The following is an 18,413-nucleotide window of genomic DNA, read 5'->3' as shown; positions in this document are numbered from 1 at the left end:
TACAATTGTAGTGCCAGAGAAATTGTGTAGACTGGATAAATACTATGCAGTGCCGGTGTGTACTGATGTTTTTCCAATACCTAAAAGGTTTACAGAAATTATTAATAAGGAATGGGATAGACCAGGTGGGATAGACCAGGTGTTTCCAATAGACGCCACCACACGGGACTTATGACAGACAGTTCCTAAGGTGGAGGGAGCAGTTTCTACTTTAGCAAGGCTTACTACTATCCCTGTCGAGGACAGTTGTGCTTTTTTAGATCCAATGGATAAAAAATTAGACGGTTACCTTAAGAAAATGTTTATTCAATAAGGTTTTATCCTACAGCCCCTTGCATGCATTGCTCCTGTCACTGCTGCTGCGGCGTTCTGGTTTGAGTCTCTGGAAGAGGCTTTACAGGTAGCGACTCCATTGGATGACATACTTGGCAAGCTTAGAGCACTTAAGCTAGCCAATTCCTTTGTTTTCTGATGCCATTGTTCATTTGACTAAACTAACGGCTAAGAATTCTGGTTTTGCTATACAGGCGCGCAGGGCGCTATGGCTTAAATCATGGTCAGCTGACGTGACTTCAAAATCTAAGCTGCTTAACATTCCCTTCAAGGGGCAGACCCTATTCGGGCCTGGTTTGAAGGAGATTATTGCTGATATCACTGGAGGAAAAGGTCATGCCCTTCCTCAGGACAGGTCCAAATCAAGGGCCAAACAGTCTAATTTTCGTGCCTTTTGAAACTTCAAGGCAAGTGCGGCATCAACTTCCTCTAATGCAAACAAGAGGGAACTTTTACTCAGTCCAAGACGGTCTGGAGACCAAACCAGACCTGGGACAAAGGTAAGCAGGCCAAAAAGCCTGCTGCTGCCTCTAAGACAGCATGAAGGAACTGCCCCCTATCCGGTAACGGATCTAGTAGGGGGCAGACTTTCGCTCTTCGCCCAGGTGTGGGCAAGAAATGTCCAGGATCCCTGGGTGTTGGAAATTATATCCCAGGGATATCTTCTAGACTTCAAAGCTTCCCCCCCAAAAGGGAGATTTCACCTTTCACAATTATCTGCAAACCAGATAAAGAGAGAGGCATTCTTACACTGTGTACGAGACCTCCTAGTTATGGGAGTGATCCATCCAGTTCCAAAGGAGTAACAGGGACAGGGTTTTTACTCAAATCTGTTTGTGGTTCCCAAAAAAGAGGGAACCTTCAGACCAATTTTGGATCTAAAGATCTTAAACAAATTCCTCAGAGTTCCATCATTCAAGATGGAAACTATTCGTACCATCCTATCTATGATCCAGGAGGGTCAATATATGACTACAGTGGATTTAAAGGATGCTTATCTTCACATTCCGATAACAAAGATCATCATCGGTTTCTCAGGTTTGCCTTTCTAGACAGGCATTACCAGTTTGTAGCTCTTCCCTTTGGATTAGCTACAGCCCCAAGAATCTTTACGAAGGTTCTAGGGTCGCTTCTGGCAGTCCTAAGGCCGTGGGGCATAGCAGTGGCCCCTTATTTAGACGACATCCTGATACAGACGTCAAACTTCCAAATTGCCAAGTCTCATACGGACATAGTACTGGCATTTCTGAGATCGTATGGGTGGAAAGTGAACGAGGAAAAGAGTTCTCTATCCCCACTCACAAGAGTTTCCTTCCTAGGGACTCTGATAGATTCTGTAGAAATGAAAATTTACCCGACGGAGTCCAGGTTATCAAAGCTTCTAAATTCCTGCCGTGTTCTTCATTCCATTCCGCGCCCTTCGGTGGCTCAGTGCATGGAAGTAATCGGCTTAATGGTAGCGGCAATGGACATAGTGCCGTTTGCATGCCTACATCTCAGACCACTGCAACTATGCATGCTCAGTCAGTGGAACGGGGATTACACAGATTTGTCCCCTCTACTAAATCTGGATCAAGGGACCAGGGATTCTCTTCTCTGGTGGCTATCTCGGGTCCATCTGTCCAAAGGTATGACCTTTCGCAGGCCAGATTGGACAATTGTAACAACAGATGCCAGCCTTCTAGGTTGGAGTGCAGTCTGGAACTCCCTGAAGGCTCAGGGATCGTGGACTCAGGAGGAGACACTCCTTCCAATAAATATTCTGGAAGAGCGATATTCAATGCTTTTCAGGCTTGGACTCAGTTAGCAACTCTGAGGTACATCAGATTTCAGTCGGACAACATCACGACTGTGGCTTACATCAACCATCAAGGGGGAACAAGAAGTTCCCTAGCGATGTTAGAAGTCTCAAAGATAATTCGCTGGGCAGAGACTCACTCTTGCCACCTATCAGCTATCCATATCCCAGGTGTAGAGAACTGGGAGGCGGATTTTTTAAGTCATCAGACTTTTCATCCAGGAGAGTGGGAACTCCATCCGGAGGTGTTTGCACAATTGATTCATCGTTGGGGCAAACCAGAACTGGATCTCATGACGTCTCGATAGAACGCCAAACTTCCTTGTTACGGATCCAGGTCCAGGGATCCTAAGGCGACGCTAATAGATGCTCTAGCAGCGCCCTGGTCTTTCAACCTGGCGTATGTGTTTCCACCGTTTCCTCTGCTCCCTCGACTGATTGCCAAGGTCAAGCAGGAGAGAGCATCGGTGATTTTGATAGCGCCTGCGTGGCCACGCAGGACCTGGTATGCAGATCTGGTGGACATGTCATCCTTTCCACCATGGACTCTGCCTCTGAGACAGGACCTTCTACTTTAGGGTCCTTTCAACCATCCAAATCTAATTTCTCTGAGACTGACTGCCTGGAGATTGAACGCTTGATTTTATCAAAGCGTGGCTTCTCAGAGTCAGTCATTGATACCTTAATACAGGCACGAAAGCCTGTCACCAGGAAAATTTACCATAAAATATGGCGTACATATCTTTATTGGTGTGAATCCAAGGGTTAGGATTCCCAGGATATTATCTTTTCTCCAAGATGGTTTGGAAAAAGGATTGTCAGCTAGTTCCTTAAAAGGACAGATTTCTGCTCTGTCTATTCTTTTGCACAAGCGTCTGGCAGATGTTCCAGACGTTCAGGCATTTTGTCAGGCTTTGGTTAGAATCAAGCCTGTGTTTAAACCTGTTGCTCCCCCATGGAGCTTAAATTTGGTTCTTAGGGTTCTTCAAGGAGTTCCGTTTGAACCTCTTCATTCCATAGATATCAAACTTTTATCTTGGAAAGTTCTGTTTTTGGTAGCTATTTCCTCGGCTCGTAGAGTCTCCAAGTTATCTGCTTTACAATGTGATTCTCCTTATCTGATCTTCCATACGGATAAGGTAGTCCTGCGTACCAAACCTGGGTTTTTACCTAAGGTGGTATCTAACAAGAATATCAATCAAGAGATTGTTGTTCCATCCTTGTGTCCTAATCCTTCTTCAAAGAAGGAACGTCTATTACACAATCTGGACGTGGTTCATGCTTTAAAGTTTTACTTACAAGCTACTAAAGATTTTTGTCAAACATCTGCTTTGTTTGTTGTCTACTCTGGACAGAGGAGAGGTCAAAAGGCTTCGGCAACCTCTCTTTCTTTTTGGCTAAGAAGCATAATCCGCTTAGCCTATGAGACTGCTGGCCAGCAGCCTCCTGAAAGGATTACAGCTCATTCTACTAGAGCTGTGGCTTCCACTTGGGCCTTTAAAAATGAGGCTTCTGTTGAACAGATTTGCAAGGCGGCGACTTGGTCTTCGCTTCATACTTTTTCAAAATTCTACAAATTTGATACTTTTGCTTCTTCGGAGGCTATTTTTGGGAGAAAGGTTTTACAGGCAGTGGTACCTTCCGTTTAAAGTACCTGCCTTGTCCCTCCCTTCATCCGTGTACTTTAGCTTTGGTATTGGTATCCCACAAGTAATGGATGATCCGTGGACTGGATACACCACAAGAGAAATACATTTATCAGGTAAGCATAAATTGTGTTTTTAGGTGCATTGATCAATGCCCAGTGGAAGCTGAACAAACAGTGGGAATAAAATGTATCAGACACAATTAGTATCTAAGAAATTATGGGTATAGGTTAACCTAATAATTGTTAACAAATTAATTAATATATACAGCAACATCATTACAAAAAAAGGGGCGAAATCTAATTTTTCATTAAGCCCTTTTGGGGACAAGGTTTTCAACCTGTAAATACCTCCTTTCTAAGTAGTAAGTTATCAATGTCGCCACCTCTGCCATACAGGGAGCATTTCTCAATCCCTATTACTTTGAGACTCTCAGTTGAACAATTGTGGCACGTTTTGAAATGTAGAGCTATATTGCTATTTATAGTTCCCTCTTTTGCATTAGCAATATCATTGCGGTGTTCTGTTATTCTGTCCTTAAGAATTCTCTTTGTTTTTCCTGTGTAAAAAAGTGGACATGGACAGTACAAGAGGTATATAACATCAGATTTACAATTAATAAATTGTCTGATTTCATATGTTTTATAACCTGTACTAAACTGCTTAGTTTTTACAACAAATTTACAAAAGACGCAATTGCCACATTGAAAACAACCTTGTAGCTTTTGGCGTTTTTCTAGCCAATTTTGTGCCTTGGGGTTGCGTGTAAAATCGCTCTTAACCAATTTATCTTTTAAATTGGGACCCCTACGTGCAACTCGTGATGGAAAATCACCCACCACACTTTTTACATTATCATCTGAAAGCAGAAATTGCCATTTGTTTTTTAGTATATTTCGAACTTGGTTCCAATGTCCATTATATTCAGTAACAAATCTTACCCTGTTATCTGTTTTTTTCTCTTTTTTGTCAAACAATAGAGAGTCCCTATTAGTCTTAAGCGCACAATTCATAGCATATTTTACATTTTGTTTTGAATAGCCTCATACTTTAAATCTATTAGACATCTTTTCAGCATGTATATTAAATGTAGTTTTACTGGAACAGTTTCTTCGTAACCTAAGTAATTGTCCAATAGGGATCCCTTTAATAAGGAACGGTGGGTGATGACTTGAAGCAAGTAGTAGCGTGTTAGTGGCTGTACTTTTTTTGTAAATCTCAGTGGTAAGTCTTTTACCCTCTTTTTTTAATTTTTATATACAAGAATGACAATACAGTAGTGCTATAGTCATATGTAAGAAAAATATTTAGATTATTCTTATTTAGATTGGCCACAAATTCTTTTAAAAGGTCCAACGATCCTTTCCAGAGAATAAATATGTCGTCCACATATCGGCGCCATATTAATACTGAGGAGACTATCCATTGGTTAAATTCTTCAAAGACAGTAAGGAGCTCCCATAGGCCTAGATGTAGACAGGCATAGGAAGGGGCACAAGTAGCCCCCATCGCCGTGCCTCTTATTTGTTTGTAAAATTTATTATCAAATTTAAACACGTTGTTCTCTAAAATGAACTTTAATAATTCCACCAAGAACTCAGTATGCTTGTCAAATTGCTTACCCCGTGATTTAAGGAAATGTTGTGCAGCTAGAATTCCTAATTTATGCGGGATAGAGGAATAAAGTGCCTCAACATCCAGTGACACTAGGATAGTTTCTTCTTCTACCTCTATGCCATCTAAAGGGCTTAATGAAAAATTAGATTTTGCCCCTTTTTTGTAATGACGTTGCTGTATATATTAATTTGTTAACAATTATTAGGTTAACCTATACCCATAATTTCTTAGATACTAATTGTGCCTGATACATTTTATTCCCACTGTTTGTTCAGCTTCCACTGGGCATTGATCGATGCACCTAAAATAGCGATTTTGTGCTAACAAATAAAGTTTGCTTTATTTTTGATAAGTAAAGATAGATATATGCAATATATTTTTACTTAGTAAGCCTCTTTTTGATATTGTCGCTCTAATCACACTAATAGTATTTCACCAATCCGAAATATGGGCTGTGTTTATAAGGACCACACATGGAGACCTAAGGTATATGCCCTGAGGAAGCCCCTATGACGTTTGGTCACGTGGGGGGTGAAACGGACGTTGGCGTGTGACGTCATTTTCTCAAGCTGAGAACCGACTCCCTGGTTTACTCGATGTACGCTTAATACAGTCATCTACAGCCACGGATGAATAACATGTCTTGTTTCTGGATAAAGCAACGTTAAAGACCTTGGAAGTGGAGGACTCCTTAACGATAACAAGTTACAGTAATGTATTAACGGACTTACGTGTTCGTATCTTTACAATGCAAGGCATTTTCTGTGGAAATAAGTTGTTAACAACACTATGCACTACAGCTTAAGCAGTGCTGGATTGGAACTGACATGCTTATAAAACGTTGCATAAGCACCATATTTGTAATGGTTCTTACCAGAACGGTTTACTTTGTTACTTTGCTATGCTAATGTGTGTCCATATATGTGGCTGTAACTACGCATTTATTATAATTTGAACATAGATCCTGGAAAGTCTCCATGGTAGCTTATACCTCTTTATGTGAATGGTGCTACCCTCTGGTTGGGGAGTTGTTCATCTTATATAGTGCGTAAATTGTGTGAAGTATATACAATCTATATAACATTGCTTCATTGATACAGTGTTAAAAATTTCTTTGGCATAGATCCTCAGGCGGTTTGTCTCATGATAACAGATTTCCAATATTCATTGGGTTATCCTCTGAGAGAGGTGTTGCCATTTAACTGTGAAATGCTTTTTGCATGGATCCCCATTTGTAACCCATGGTAGCAGATTCCTGTGGGAGTACAGGGCTACCCTCTGGCAGGGGTGTTGCAATTTAGCGTTACATTTGAAGTTCTTTGTATTGAGTTAACCATATGTGAGCTGGCCAGCTTTCTTATACTTACTATACATATTGTATGTAAGAGGTATGAGATTATTTGCATATAATAAATAATTTTGCAATTAATATGTATGTTTCGTTTAGGGGACCCAGCTGTTGTGTAATTTGCACCGGAGTGAAAATGACCAAAAATAAACTTCACTTTTTGATTAATTAAATAATGTGTGTGATTGACCAAGTTATTTCATATAAGAATTTTGAGTACTGAAATCCCTGGCTGTTGTGGGGTCACGACAGTGTCCCCCTTTGTTTCTATATGTATATATGTGTGTGTGTGTGTATATATATATATATATATATATATATATACATACAGTTGTGCTCATAAGTTTACATACCCTGGCAGAATTTACGGTATGATTTCTTGGCCACTTTTCAGAGAATATGAATGATAACACAAAAACTTTTCTTTCACTCATGGTTAGTGTTTGGCTGAAGCCATTTATTATCAATCAACTCTGTTTACTCTTTTTAAATCATAATGACAACAGAAACTACCCAAATGACCCTGATCAAAAGCTTACATACCCTGGTGATTTTGGCCTGATAACATGCACACAAGTTGACACAAAGGGATTTGGATGGCTATTAAAGGTAACCATCCTCACCTGTGATCTGTTTGCTTGTAATTTGTGTGTGTGTGTGTGTATAAAAGGTCAATGAGTTTCTGGACTCCTGACAGACCCTTGCATCTTTCATCCAGTGCTGCACTGACGTTTCTGGATTCTGAGTCATGGGGAAAGAAAAAGAATTGTCAAAGGATCTGTGGGGAAAAAGGTAGTTGAACTGTATAAAACAGGAAAGGGATATAAAAAGATATCCAAGGAATTGAGAATGCAAATCAGCAGTGTTCAAACTCTAATCAAGAAGTGGAAAATGAAGCGTTCTGTTTGATAACATACTGCATTCATCTTGCCATCAATTCTGACCAAATTTCCTGTGCCTTTGCAGCTCACACATCCCCAAAACATCAGCGATCCACCTCCGTGTTTCACATTAGGAATGGTGTACCTATCATCATAGGCCTTGTTGAGTCTTCTCCAAATGTAGCGTTTATGGTTGTGGCCAAAAAGCTCAATTTTGGTCTCATCACTCCAAATGACTTTGTGCCAGAAGGTTTGAGGCTTGTCTCTGTGCTGTTTGGCGTATTGTAAGCGGGTTACTTTGTGGCATTTGCGTAGTAATGGCTTTCTTCTGGCGACTCAACCATGCAGCCCATCTTTCTTCAAATGCCTCCTTATTGTGCATCTTGAAACAGCCACACCACATGTCCTGTATTTCACCTGAAGTGATTTGTGAGTTTGTCTTTACATCCCGAACAATGTTCCTGGCAGTTGTGGCTTTGGTTTCAACAGAACCCCTCATTTTCCACTTCTTGATTAGAGTTTGAACACTGCTGATTTGCATTCTCAATTCATTGGATATCTTTTTATATCCCTTTCCTGTTTTATACAGTTCAACTACCTTTTCCCGCAGATCCTTTGAAAATTCTTTTGCTTTCCCCATGACTCAGAATCCAGAAACGTCAGTGCAGCACTGGATGAAAGATGCAAGGGTCTGTCAGGAGTCCAGAAACTCATTGACCTTTTATACACACACACTAATTACAAGCAAACAGATCACAGGTGAGGGTGTTTACCTTTAATAGCCATTCAAACCCCTTTGTGTCAACTTGTGTGCATGTTATCAGGCCCAAATCACCAGGGTATGTAAACTTTTGATCAGGGTCATTTGGGTAGTTTCTGCTGTCATCATGATTTAAAAAGAGTAAACGCAGTCGATTGGCTTCAGCCAAATACTAACCACGAGTGAAAGAAAAGTTTTTGTGTTATCATTCATATTCTCTGAAAAATGGCCAAGAAATAAATTCTGCCAGGGTATGTAAACTTATGAGCACAACTGTGTGTGTGTGTGTATGTATGTATGTGTATATGTATATACTGTGTGTATGTGTGTAGGTATGTATGTATGTATGTATATGTGTATATATATATATATATATATATATATATATGTGTATATGTATATACTGTGTGTGTATATATATGTGTGTGTGTGTGTATATATGTATGTGTGTATATATATATATATATATATATATATATATATATTGCTTGCATATTTAAAGGGACATTCAAGTCAAAATTACTTCCATTTAACAAAATGTTTACAGTCTATATACATATATATAGAGCTGCAACTACTAATCGATAATAATGGATTATGAAAATAGTTGGCAACTAATCTCAAAATCGATTAGTTGGTCTACGATTAGTTGGTTTGCACACTGCACCAGCTGATTCACGCCGATGAACTCCTGCACATGGTATTGTGTTTTATGGTTATGTCCTTAGTTTAAAGGACGTCTACAGACGTTTACTTTTCACTTTTTCAGGACAGTATAAGTTTCTTTTTAAATTTACAACTACTCCTGGCTTATGTGCAACCCAGAAATAATAGCAGTCATCATTTGGATTGTTTACATTAAATCAGGTGATTTAGGACTATGCTTGGTATGATATAGTGCCGTGCATGTTACAAAATTGTGGTTTGTACCAGATTCAACCTTTATAAGTATATATTTGTTATTTTAAGAGCAGGCTAGATATTTTTCCCTAACATTATAGCTGGTTATTTACCATTGCATATTGAAGTTTAAGATATTTTTATGTTAGAATGAAGTTCAGGTTTACTTTATTGAGACGCCCCATGCCAAGGAAGAAATCACTTTGCATTGGTGGAGCTAAATATTCCACCTTGGCAAAACCCTAGTATGTGCTTCTGAAGCACCTCAACATCATCTGAGCGCCTTCTCTCTGCTGCAGACAACATTGCTTACAAAAAGAGAGCCAGCCTCAGCCAGGTGCATGTGAATATGCTGACATTTTGGCATGCCAATGCAAAGTTTCTAAAAGAATGAATAACAGAATGTTATAAACAGTTATAACCTCTGGCTACCTCTTTCTAGTTCTACCTCTTTTCAAACAGTTTGTGGTTCTGTTTTGCTTAATTATAATACTGTGTTCTGTTGCTTAAAAATTGGACAAACCGTTTCGTCAATGTAAAGTTTTAGTCTAAAGTTTTATATTTGTAACACTCAGTATGTGGATTTCATTTTAAATACAGGAATAAAATATTGATGTTTTTATCCGATAAATCGAAAAAATAATTGGCTGATTAATAGATTAGGAGAATATCGTTAGTTGCATTGTTATTGGCTAATGGCTGTCACATGATACAGGAGGAGTAGAAATAGACATAACTTTGAAATTTGTCAGAAAAAAAAATTTACTACTCATTTGAAGTTCAGACTAAGTGCTATTGCATTGTCTTTTTATCATGCATTTTGTTGATTGGTCCTTTACTTGGTGTGGGTATTTTAAAGGGGAGCTTGCAATAGATTTGAAACTTGTGTGGCTCATTACTCATTTATATGCTTGTATAAATTACTGTTTAATGGTCCTTCTTTTCCTTCCCAGGTATTTCTTATATAGCTCCTCATCTAAACAACATGTACTTCCTGTCCATGTGTCAGAAATATGGTGTTTACAGCGTTGTGCGATGGTTATTTATACTTAAACTGATCCTAAGTGTTATCATGCTTTTGGCGGGACCGGACCATATATATCTGCTTTGTATATTTATAGCCAGGTTAGTATTTCCATAGTAACTAACGACTACACAGTGCTGATAAATTAAATCAAATTAATTGAATCTTTACAATTTGCACGTGTCCACCCTTAGAGTTTTTGCTTTTAGCTCCTATTGTGTGTATGTAGAGAGTGTGTGTTGTTTTTCTTACGAGTAATACAAGCGAAAAAAACTGATGAGCACAAACAGTCGCAATAAATCCCTAATTGCTTGCATGTAATTGTTAGCACTCCAGTCGTAATCTAGCAAGAGTCCATGAGCTAGTGACGTATGGGATATACAATCCTACCAGGAGGGGCAAAGTTTCCCAAACCTCAAAATGCCTACAAATACACCCCTCACCACACCCACAATTCAGTTTTACAAACTTTGCCTCCTATGGAGGTGGTGAAGTAATTTTGTGCTAGATTTCTACGTTGATATGCGCTTCTCAGCTCTTTTGAAGCCTGATTCCTCTCAGAGTACAGTGAATGTCAGCGGGATGTGAAGGGAGTATCACCTATTGAATGCAATGGTTTTCCTAACTGGGGATCTATTTCATAGGTTCTCTGTTATCGGTCTTAGAGATTCATCTCCTACTTCCCTTTTCAGATCGACGATATACTCTCATATTCCATTACCTCTACTAATAACCGTTTCAATACTGGTTTGGCTATCTGCTATATGTGGATAGGTGTCTTTTGGTAAGTATGTTTCATTTACTTAAGGCACTCTTAGCTATGGTTTGGCACTTTATATATAAAGTTCTAAATATATGTTTGTATTTATATTTGCCATGATTCAGGTTTTCAGTATATTTCCTTTTTGCAGACTGTCAGTTTCATATCTGGGAAATGAATTTTATAAAAAAAAAAAAAAAATCTTACCTGGGGTTTAGTCTTTTTCAAATTTTCCTCTTTTTCTAAATTGCGGCCTGTATTAGGCTCACGAGGGCGCAAAATGCTAACATTTATTGCGTCATTCTTGGCGCGAGACTTTTTTGGCGCAAAAGTTACGATCGTTGACGCAAATTCGTAATTTCCGGTGTCTTAGTTGGCACCGAGTCTTTCACAAGGTTGCGTCATCTATGACGCTAGAGTTTCGTTCCGGACGGTTTTGACGCCAAAAAATATTTTTCTGTTTGGGGTGCGTCATACTTGGCGCCAAACATTTTCATTATTTCAGACCCCATTCCTTTTTGCCTCTGGCCTTTTTTTCTATGTCAGAGGCCTATGCTGTTTGCATTTTTTCCCATTCCTGAAAACTGTCATATAAGGAAATTGATAATTTTGCTTTATATGTTGTTTTTTCTCTTACATGCTGCAAGATGTCTCAATCTGATCCTGTCTCAGAATCTACTGTTGGAATCCTGCTGCCTGATATCGGTTCTACCAAAGCTAAGTGCATTTGTTGTAAGCTTGTGGAGACTATACCTCCAGCTGTGGTTTGTAATAGTTGTCATGATAAACTTTTACATGCAGATAATGTTTCCATCAGTAGTAGTTCATTACCTGTGGCTGGTCCATCAACATCTAATGCTCAAGATATTCCTGTAAATTTAAGAGAATTTGTTTCTGATTCCATTCAGAAGGCTTTGTCTGCCATTCCGCCTTCTAATAAACGTAAAAAGGTCTTTTTAAACTTCTCATAGAGTTGATGAAATTTCAAATGACCGACAACATACTGATTTATCTATCTCTGATGAGGATCTGTCTGATTCAGAAGATCCTGCCTCAGATATTGACACTGACAAATCCTCTTATTTATTTAAAATGGAGTATATTCGTTCTTTATTAAAAGAAGTGTTGATTGCATTAGATATGGAGGAGACTAGTCCTCTTGATATTAAAACTAGTAAACGTTTAAATTCTGTTTATAAGCCTCATGTAGTTATTCCAGAGGTTTTTCCAGTTCCTGATGCTATTTCAGGTATGATTTCAAGGGAATGGAATAGATTGGGTACCTCTTTTTCTACTTCTTCACGGTTTAAAAAATTGTATCCTTTGCCAACTGATAGATTGGAGTTTTGGGAAAAAATCCCCAAGGTTGATGGGGCCATCTCGACTCTTGCTAAGCGTACTACTATTCCTACCGAAGATAGTTTTTCTTTTAAAGATCCTTTAGATAGGAAGCTTGAATCTTATCTAAGGAAGGCTTATTTATGTTCAGGTCATCTTCTTAGGCCTGCTATTTCTTTGGTGGATGTTGCAGCTGCTTCAACTTTTTGGTTGGAAACTTTAGCACAACAAGTATCAGATCATAATGTTTATAGCATTGTTAAATTAATTCAACATGCTAATAATTTCATTTGTGATGCCATTTCTCCAACATAGGTGTGTCCGGTCCACGGCGTCATCCTTACTTGTGGGATATTCTCTTCCCCAACAGGAAATGGCAAAGAGCCCAGCAAAGCTGGTCACATGATCCCCCCTAGGCTCCGCCTTCCCCAGTCATTCTCTTTGCCGTTGTACAGGCAACATCTCCACGGAGATGGCTTAGAGTTTTTTGGTGTTTAAATGTAGTTTTATTACTTCAATCAAGAGTTTGTTATTTTAAAATAGTGCTGGTATGTACTATTTACTCTGAAACAGAAAAGAGATGAAGATTTCTGTTTGTAAGAGGAAGATGATTTTAGCAACCGTTACTAAAATCGATGGCTGTTCCACGCAGGACTGTTGAGATGAAGTAACTTCAGTTGGGGGAACAGTGTGCAGACTTTTACTGCTTGAAGTATGACACATTTCTAACAAGACTTGGTAATGCTGGAAGCTGTCATTTTCCCTATGGGATCCGGTAAGCCATTTTAATAACAATTTATAAAGGGCTTCACAAGGGCTTTAAAGACTGGTAGACATTTTTCTGGGCTAAAACGTTTGTTTTATAAGCATGTTTAATGGTTTATTACTCTGAGGAGTTGTTTTTATCTGGGATATGTTGGTAATTAAAACGGCAGGCACTGTTTTGGACACCTTTTTCACTGGGGGCCTTCTCTAGTCTTAGGCAGAGCCTCAGTTTCGCGCCACTAATGCGCAGTTGTTTTTGGGAGTCAGAGCATGCAGATGCATGTGTGAGGAGCTCAGATACATTGAAAAAGCGTCCTGAAGGCGTCATTTGGTATCGTATTCCCCTCTGGGCTTGGTTGGGTCTCAGCAAAGCAGATACCAGGGACTGTATAGGGGTTAAATGTAAAAACGGCTCCGGTTCCGTTATTTTAAGTGTTAAATCTTTCAAATTTGGTGTGCAATACTTTCAAGGCTATATGACACTGTGGTGAAATTTTGGTGAATTTTGGACAATTCCTTCATACTTTTTCGCATATTCAGTAATAAAGTGTGTTCAGTTTAAAATTTAAAGTGACAGTAACGGTTTTATTTTAAAACGTTTTTTGTACTTTGTTATCAAGTTTATGCCTGTTTATCATGTCTGTACCTTCAGTTAGACTATGTTCTGTATGTCAGGAAGCCAAAGTTCCTTCTCATTTAAATATATGTGATGCATGTGATAGTGAAAATGATGCCCAAGATGATTCCTCTAGTGAGGGGAGTAAGCATGGTACTGCATCATCCCCTTATGTGTCTACACCAGTCTTGCCCACACAAGAGGCCCCTAGTACATCTAGTGCGCCTGTTATTCTTACTATGCAACAATTAACGGCTGTAATGGATAATTCTATTAAAAACATTTTAGCCAAAATGCCCACTTATCAGCGAAAGCGCGACTGCTCTGTTTTAGATACTGTAGAGCATGAGGGAGCAGATGATAATGGTTCTGACATGCCCTTACACCAGTCTGAAGGGGCTAGGGAGGTTTTGTCTGAGGGAGAAATTTCAGATTCAGGAAAAATTTCTCAACAAGCTGAACCTGATGTTATTACATTCAAATTTAAATTGGAACATCTCCGCGCTCTGCTTAAGGAGGTGCTTTCTACTCTGGATGATTGTGACAATTTGGTCGTTCCAGAGAAATTATGTAAGATGGACAAGTTTCTAGAGGTCCCGGTGCCCCCCGAAGCTTTTCCTATACCCAAGCGGGTGGTGGATATTGTAAACAAAGAGTGGGAAAGGCCCGGCATACCTTTTGTCCCTCCCCCTATATTTAAGAAATTGTTTCCTATAGTCGACCCTAGAAAGGACTTATGGCAGACAGTCCCTAAGGTTGAGGGGGCGGTCTCTACCTTAAACAAACGCACCACTATCCCTATAGAAGATAGTTGTGCTTTCAAAGATCCTATGGATAAAAAGTTAGAAGGTTTGCTTAAAAAGATGTTTGTTCAGCAAGGTTACCTTCTACAGCCAATTTCATGCATTGTTCCTGTTACTACAGCAGCGTCTTTCTGGTTTGATGAACTAGAAAAGTCGCTAGATAAAGTTACCTCTTATGAGGAGATTATGGACAGAATTCGTGCTCTTAAATTGGCTAATTCTTTTACTCTAGACGCTACCCTGCAATTAGCTAGATTAGCGGCGAAAAATTCAGGGTTTGCTATTGTGGCGCGCAGAGCGCTATGGCTAAAGTCTTGGTCAGCGGATGCGTCATCCAAGAACAAATTGCTTAATATTCCTTTCAAGGGGAAAACGCTGTTTGGCCCTGACTTGAAAGAGATTATTTCAGATATCACTGGGGGAAAGGGCCATGCCCTTCCTCAGGATAGGTCTTTCAAGGCTAAAAATAAGCCTAATTTTCGTCCTTTTCGTAGAAACGGACCAGCCTCAAGTTCTACACCCTCTAAGCAAGAGGGTAATACGTCTCAAGCCAAGCCAGCCTGGAGGCCCATGCAAGGCTGGAACAAAGGTAAGCAGGCCAAGAAACCTGCCACTGCTACCAAGACAGCATGAGATGTTGGCCCCCGATCCGGGACCGGATCTGGTGGGGGGCAGACTTTCTCTCTTCGCTCAGGCATGGGCAAGAGATGTTCTGGATCCTTGGGCTCTAGAAATAGTCTCCCAAGGTTATCTTCTGGAATTCAAGGAACTACCCCCAAGGGGAAGATTCCACAGGTCTCAATTGTCTTCAGACCACATAAAAAAACAGGCATTCTTACATTGTGTAGAAGACCTGTTAGAAATGGGAGTGATTCATCCTGTTCCATTGAAGGAACAAGGGATGGGATTCTACTCAAATCTGTTCATAGTTCCCAAAAAAGAGGGAACATTCAGACCAATCTTGGATCTCAAGATCTTAAACACATTTCTCAGGGTTCCATCGTTCAAGATGGAAACCATTCGAACAATTCTTCCTACCATCCAGGAAGGTCAATTCATGACCACGGTGGATTTAAAGGATGCGTATCTACATATTCCTATCCACAAGGAACATCATCAGTTCCTAAGGTTCGCATTTCTGGACAAACATTACCAGTTCGTGGCACTTCCATTCGGATTAGCCACTGCCCCAAGAATTTTCACAAAGGTACTAGGGTCCCTTCTAGCGGTGCTAAGACCGAGGGGCATTGCAGTAGTACCTTACTTGGACGACATTCTAATTCAAGCGTCGTCCCTGCCACAAGCAAAGGCTCATACGGACATTGTCCTAGCCTTTCTCAGATGTCACGGGTGGAAAGTGAACGTAGAGAAAAGTTCTCTATCTCCGTCAACAAGAGTCCCCTTCTTGGGAACGATAATAGACTCTTTAGAAATGAAGATTTTTCTGACAGAAGCCAGAAAATCAAAACTTCTAAACTCTTGTCAAGTACTTCATTCTGTTCTTCTTCCTTCCATAGCGCAGTGCATGGAAGTAATAGGTTTGATGGTGGCGGCAATGGACATAGTTCCTTTTGCGCGAATTCATCTAAGACCATTACAACTGTGCATGCTCAGACAGTGGAATGGGGATTATACAGACTTGTCTCCAACGATACAAGTAGATCAGAGGATCAGAGACTCACTCCGTTGGTGGCTGACCCTGGACAACCTGTCACAAGGGATGAGCTTCCGCAGACCGGAGTGGGTCATTGTCACGACCGACGCCAGTCTGGTGGGCTGGGGCGCGGTCTGGGAACCCCTGAAAGCTCAGGGGCTTTGGTCTCGGGAAGAATCTCTTCTACCGATAAACATTCTGGAACTGAGAGCGATATTCAATGCTCTCAGAGCTTGGCCTCAACTTGCAAAGGCCAAATTCATAAGGTTTCAATCAGACAACATGACGACTGTTGCGTATATCAACCATCAGGGGGGAACAAGGAGTTCCCTGGCGATGGAAGAAGTGACCAAAATAATTCAATGGGCGGAGAATCACTCCTGCCACTTGTCTGCAATCCACATCCCAGGAGTGGAAAATTGGGAAGCGGATTTTCTGAGTCGTCAGACATTTCATCCGGGGGAGTGGGAACTCCATCCGGAAATTTTTGCCCAAATAATTCAATTGTGGGGCATTCCAGACATGGATCTGATGGCGTCTCGTCAGAACTTCAAGGTTCCTTGCTACGGGTCCAGATCCAGGGATCCCAAGGCGGCTCTAGTGGATTCACTAGTAGCACCTTGGACCTTCAACCTAGCTTATGTGTTCCCACCGTTTCCTCTCATTCCCAGGCTGGTAGCCAGGATCAAACAGGAGAGGGTATCGGTGATCTTGATAGCTCCTGCGTGGCCACGCAGGACTTGGTATGCAGACCTGGTGAATATGTCATCAGCTCCACCATGGAAGCTACCTCTGAGACAGGACCTTCTTGTTCAAGGTCCGTTCGAACATCCGAATCTGGTTTCACTCCAACTGACTGCTTGGAGATTGAACGCTTGATTTTATCAAAGCGAGGGTTCTCAGATTCTGTCATTGATACTCTTGTTCAGGCTAGAAAGCCTGTAACTAGAAAAATCTACCATAAAATATGGAAAAAATATATCTGTTGGTGCGAATCTAAAGGATTCCCATGGAACAAGATAAAAATTCCTAGGATTCTATCCTTTCTTCAAGAGGGTTTGGAGAAAGGATTATCTGCGAGTTCTTTGAAGGGACAGATTTCTGCTTTATCTGTTTTACTTCACAAAAAGCTGGCGGCTGTACCAGACGTTCAGGCTTTTGTTCAGGCTCTGGTTAGAATCAAGCCTGTTTACAAACCTTTGACTCCTCCCTGGAGTCTCAATCTAGTTATTTCAGTTCTTCAGGGGATTCCGTTTGAACCCCTACATTCCGTTGATATAAAGTTATTATCTTGGAAAGTTTTGTTTTTGGTTGCAATCTCTTCTGCTAGAAGAGTTTCAGAGTTATCTGCTCTGCAGTGTTCTCCTCCATATCTGGTGTTCCATGCAGATAAGGTGGTTTTGCGTACTAAACCTGGTTTTCTTCCGAAAGTTGTTTCTAATAAAAATATTAACCAGGATATAGTCGTGCCTTCTTTGTGTCCTAATCCAGTTTCAAAGAAGGAACGTTTGTTGCACAACTTAGATGTAGTTCGTGCTCTCAAATTTTACTTAGCAGCTACTAAGGATTTCAGACAAACATCTTCTTTGTTTGTTGTTTATTCTGGTAAAAGGAGAGGTCAAAAAGCAACTTCTACCTCTCTCTCTTTCTGGCTTAAAAGCATTATCCGATTGGCTTATGAGACTGCCGGACAGCAGCCTCCTGAAAGAATCACAGCTCACTCCACTAGGGCTGTGGCTTCCACTTGGGCCTTCAAGAACGAGGCTTCTGTTGATCAGATATGTAAGGCAGCGACTTGGTCTTCACTGCACACTTTTGCCAAATTCTACAAATTTGATACTTTTGCTTCTTCTGAGGCTATTTTTGGGAGAAAGGTTTTGCAAACCGTGGTGCCTTCCATCTAGGCGACCTGATTTGTTCCCTCCCATCATCCGTGTCCTAAAGCTTTGGTATTGGTTCCCACAAGTAAGGATGACGCCGTGGACCGGACACACCTATGTTGGAGAAAACAGAATTTATGCTTACCTGATAAATTACTTTCTCCAACGGTGTGTCCGGTCCACGGCCCGCCCTGGTTTTTGATCAGGTCTGTTGGATTATTTTCTCTAACTACAGTCACCACGGTATCATATGATTTCTCCTATGCATATTCCTCCTTTACGTCGGTCGA

At 40.4% G+C, this 18,413-nt stretch overlaps 1 protein-coding gene across 1 annotated transcript in view; it reads left to right on the top strand.

The window, feature by feature from the left end:
* Positions 1-18,413, top strand: part of MFSD13A (major facilitator superfamily domain containing 13A) — a 152,278-nt gene that overhangs the window by 120,131 nt on the left and 13,734 nt on the right. Inside the window, exon 7 of the mRNA XM_053692469.1 lies at positions 10,237-10,408. Within this exon, the coding sequence (XP_053548444.1) occupies positions 10,237-10,408 (172 nt within the window). The remainder of the gene's footprint in view (positions 1-10,236; positions 10,409-18,413) is intronic.

The sequence above is a fragment of the Bombina bombina genome, chromosome 9 (genome assembly GCF_027579735.1).
Source record: "Bombina bombina isolate aBomBom1 chromosome 9, aBomBom1.pri, whole genome shotgun sequence".
NCBI lineage: Eukaryota > Metazoa > Chordata > Amphibia > Anura > Bombinatoridae > Bombina > Bombina bombina.
This window is presented reverse-complemented; position numbering and strand designations above follow the sequence as displayed.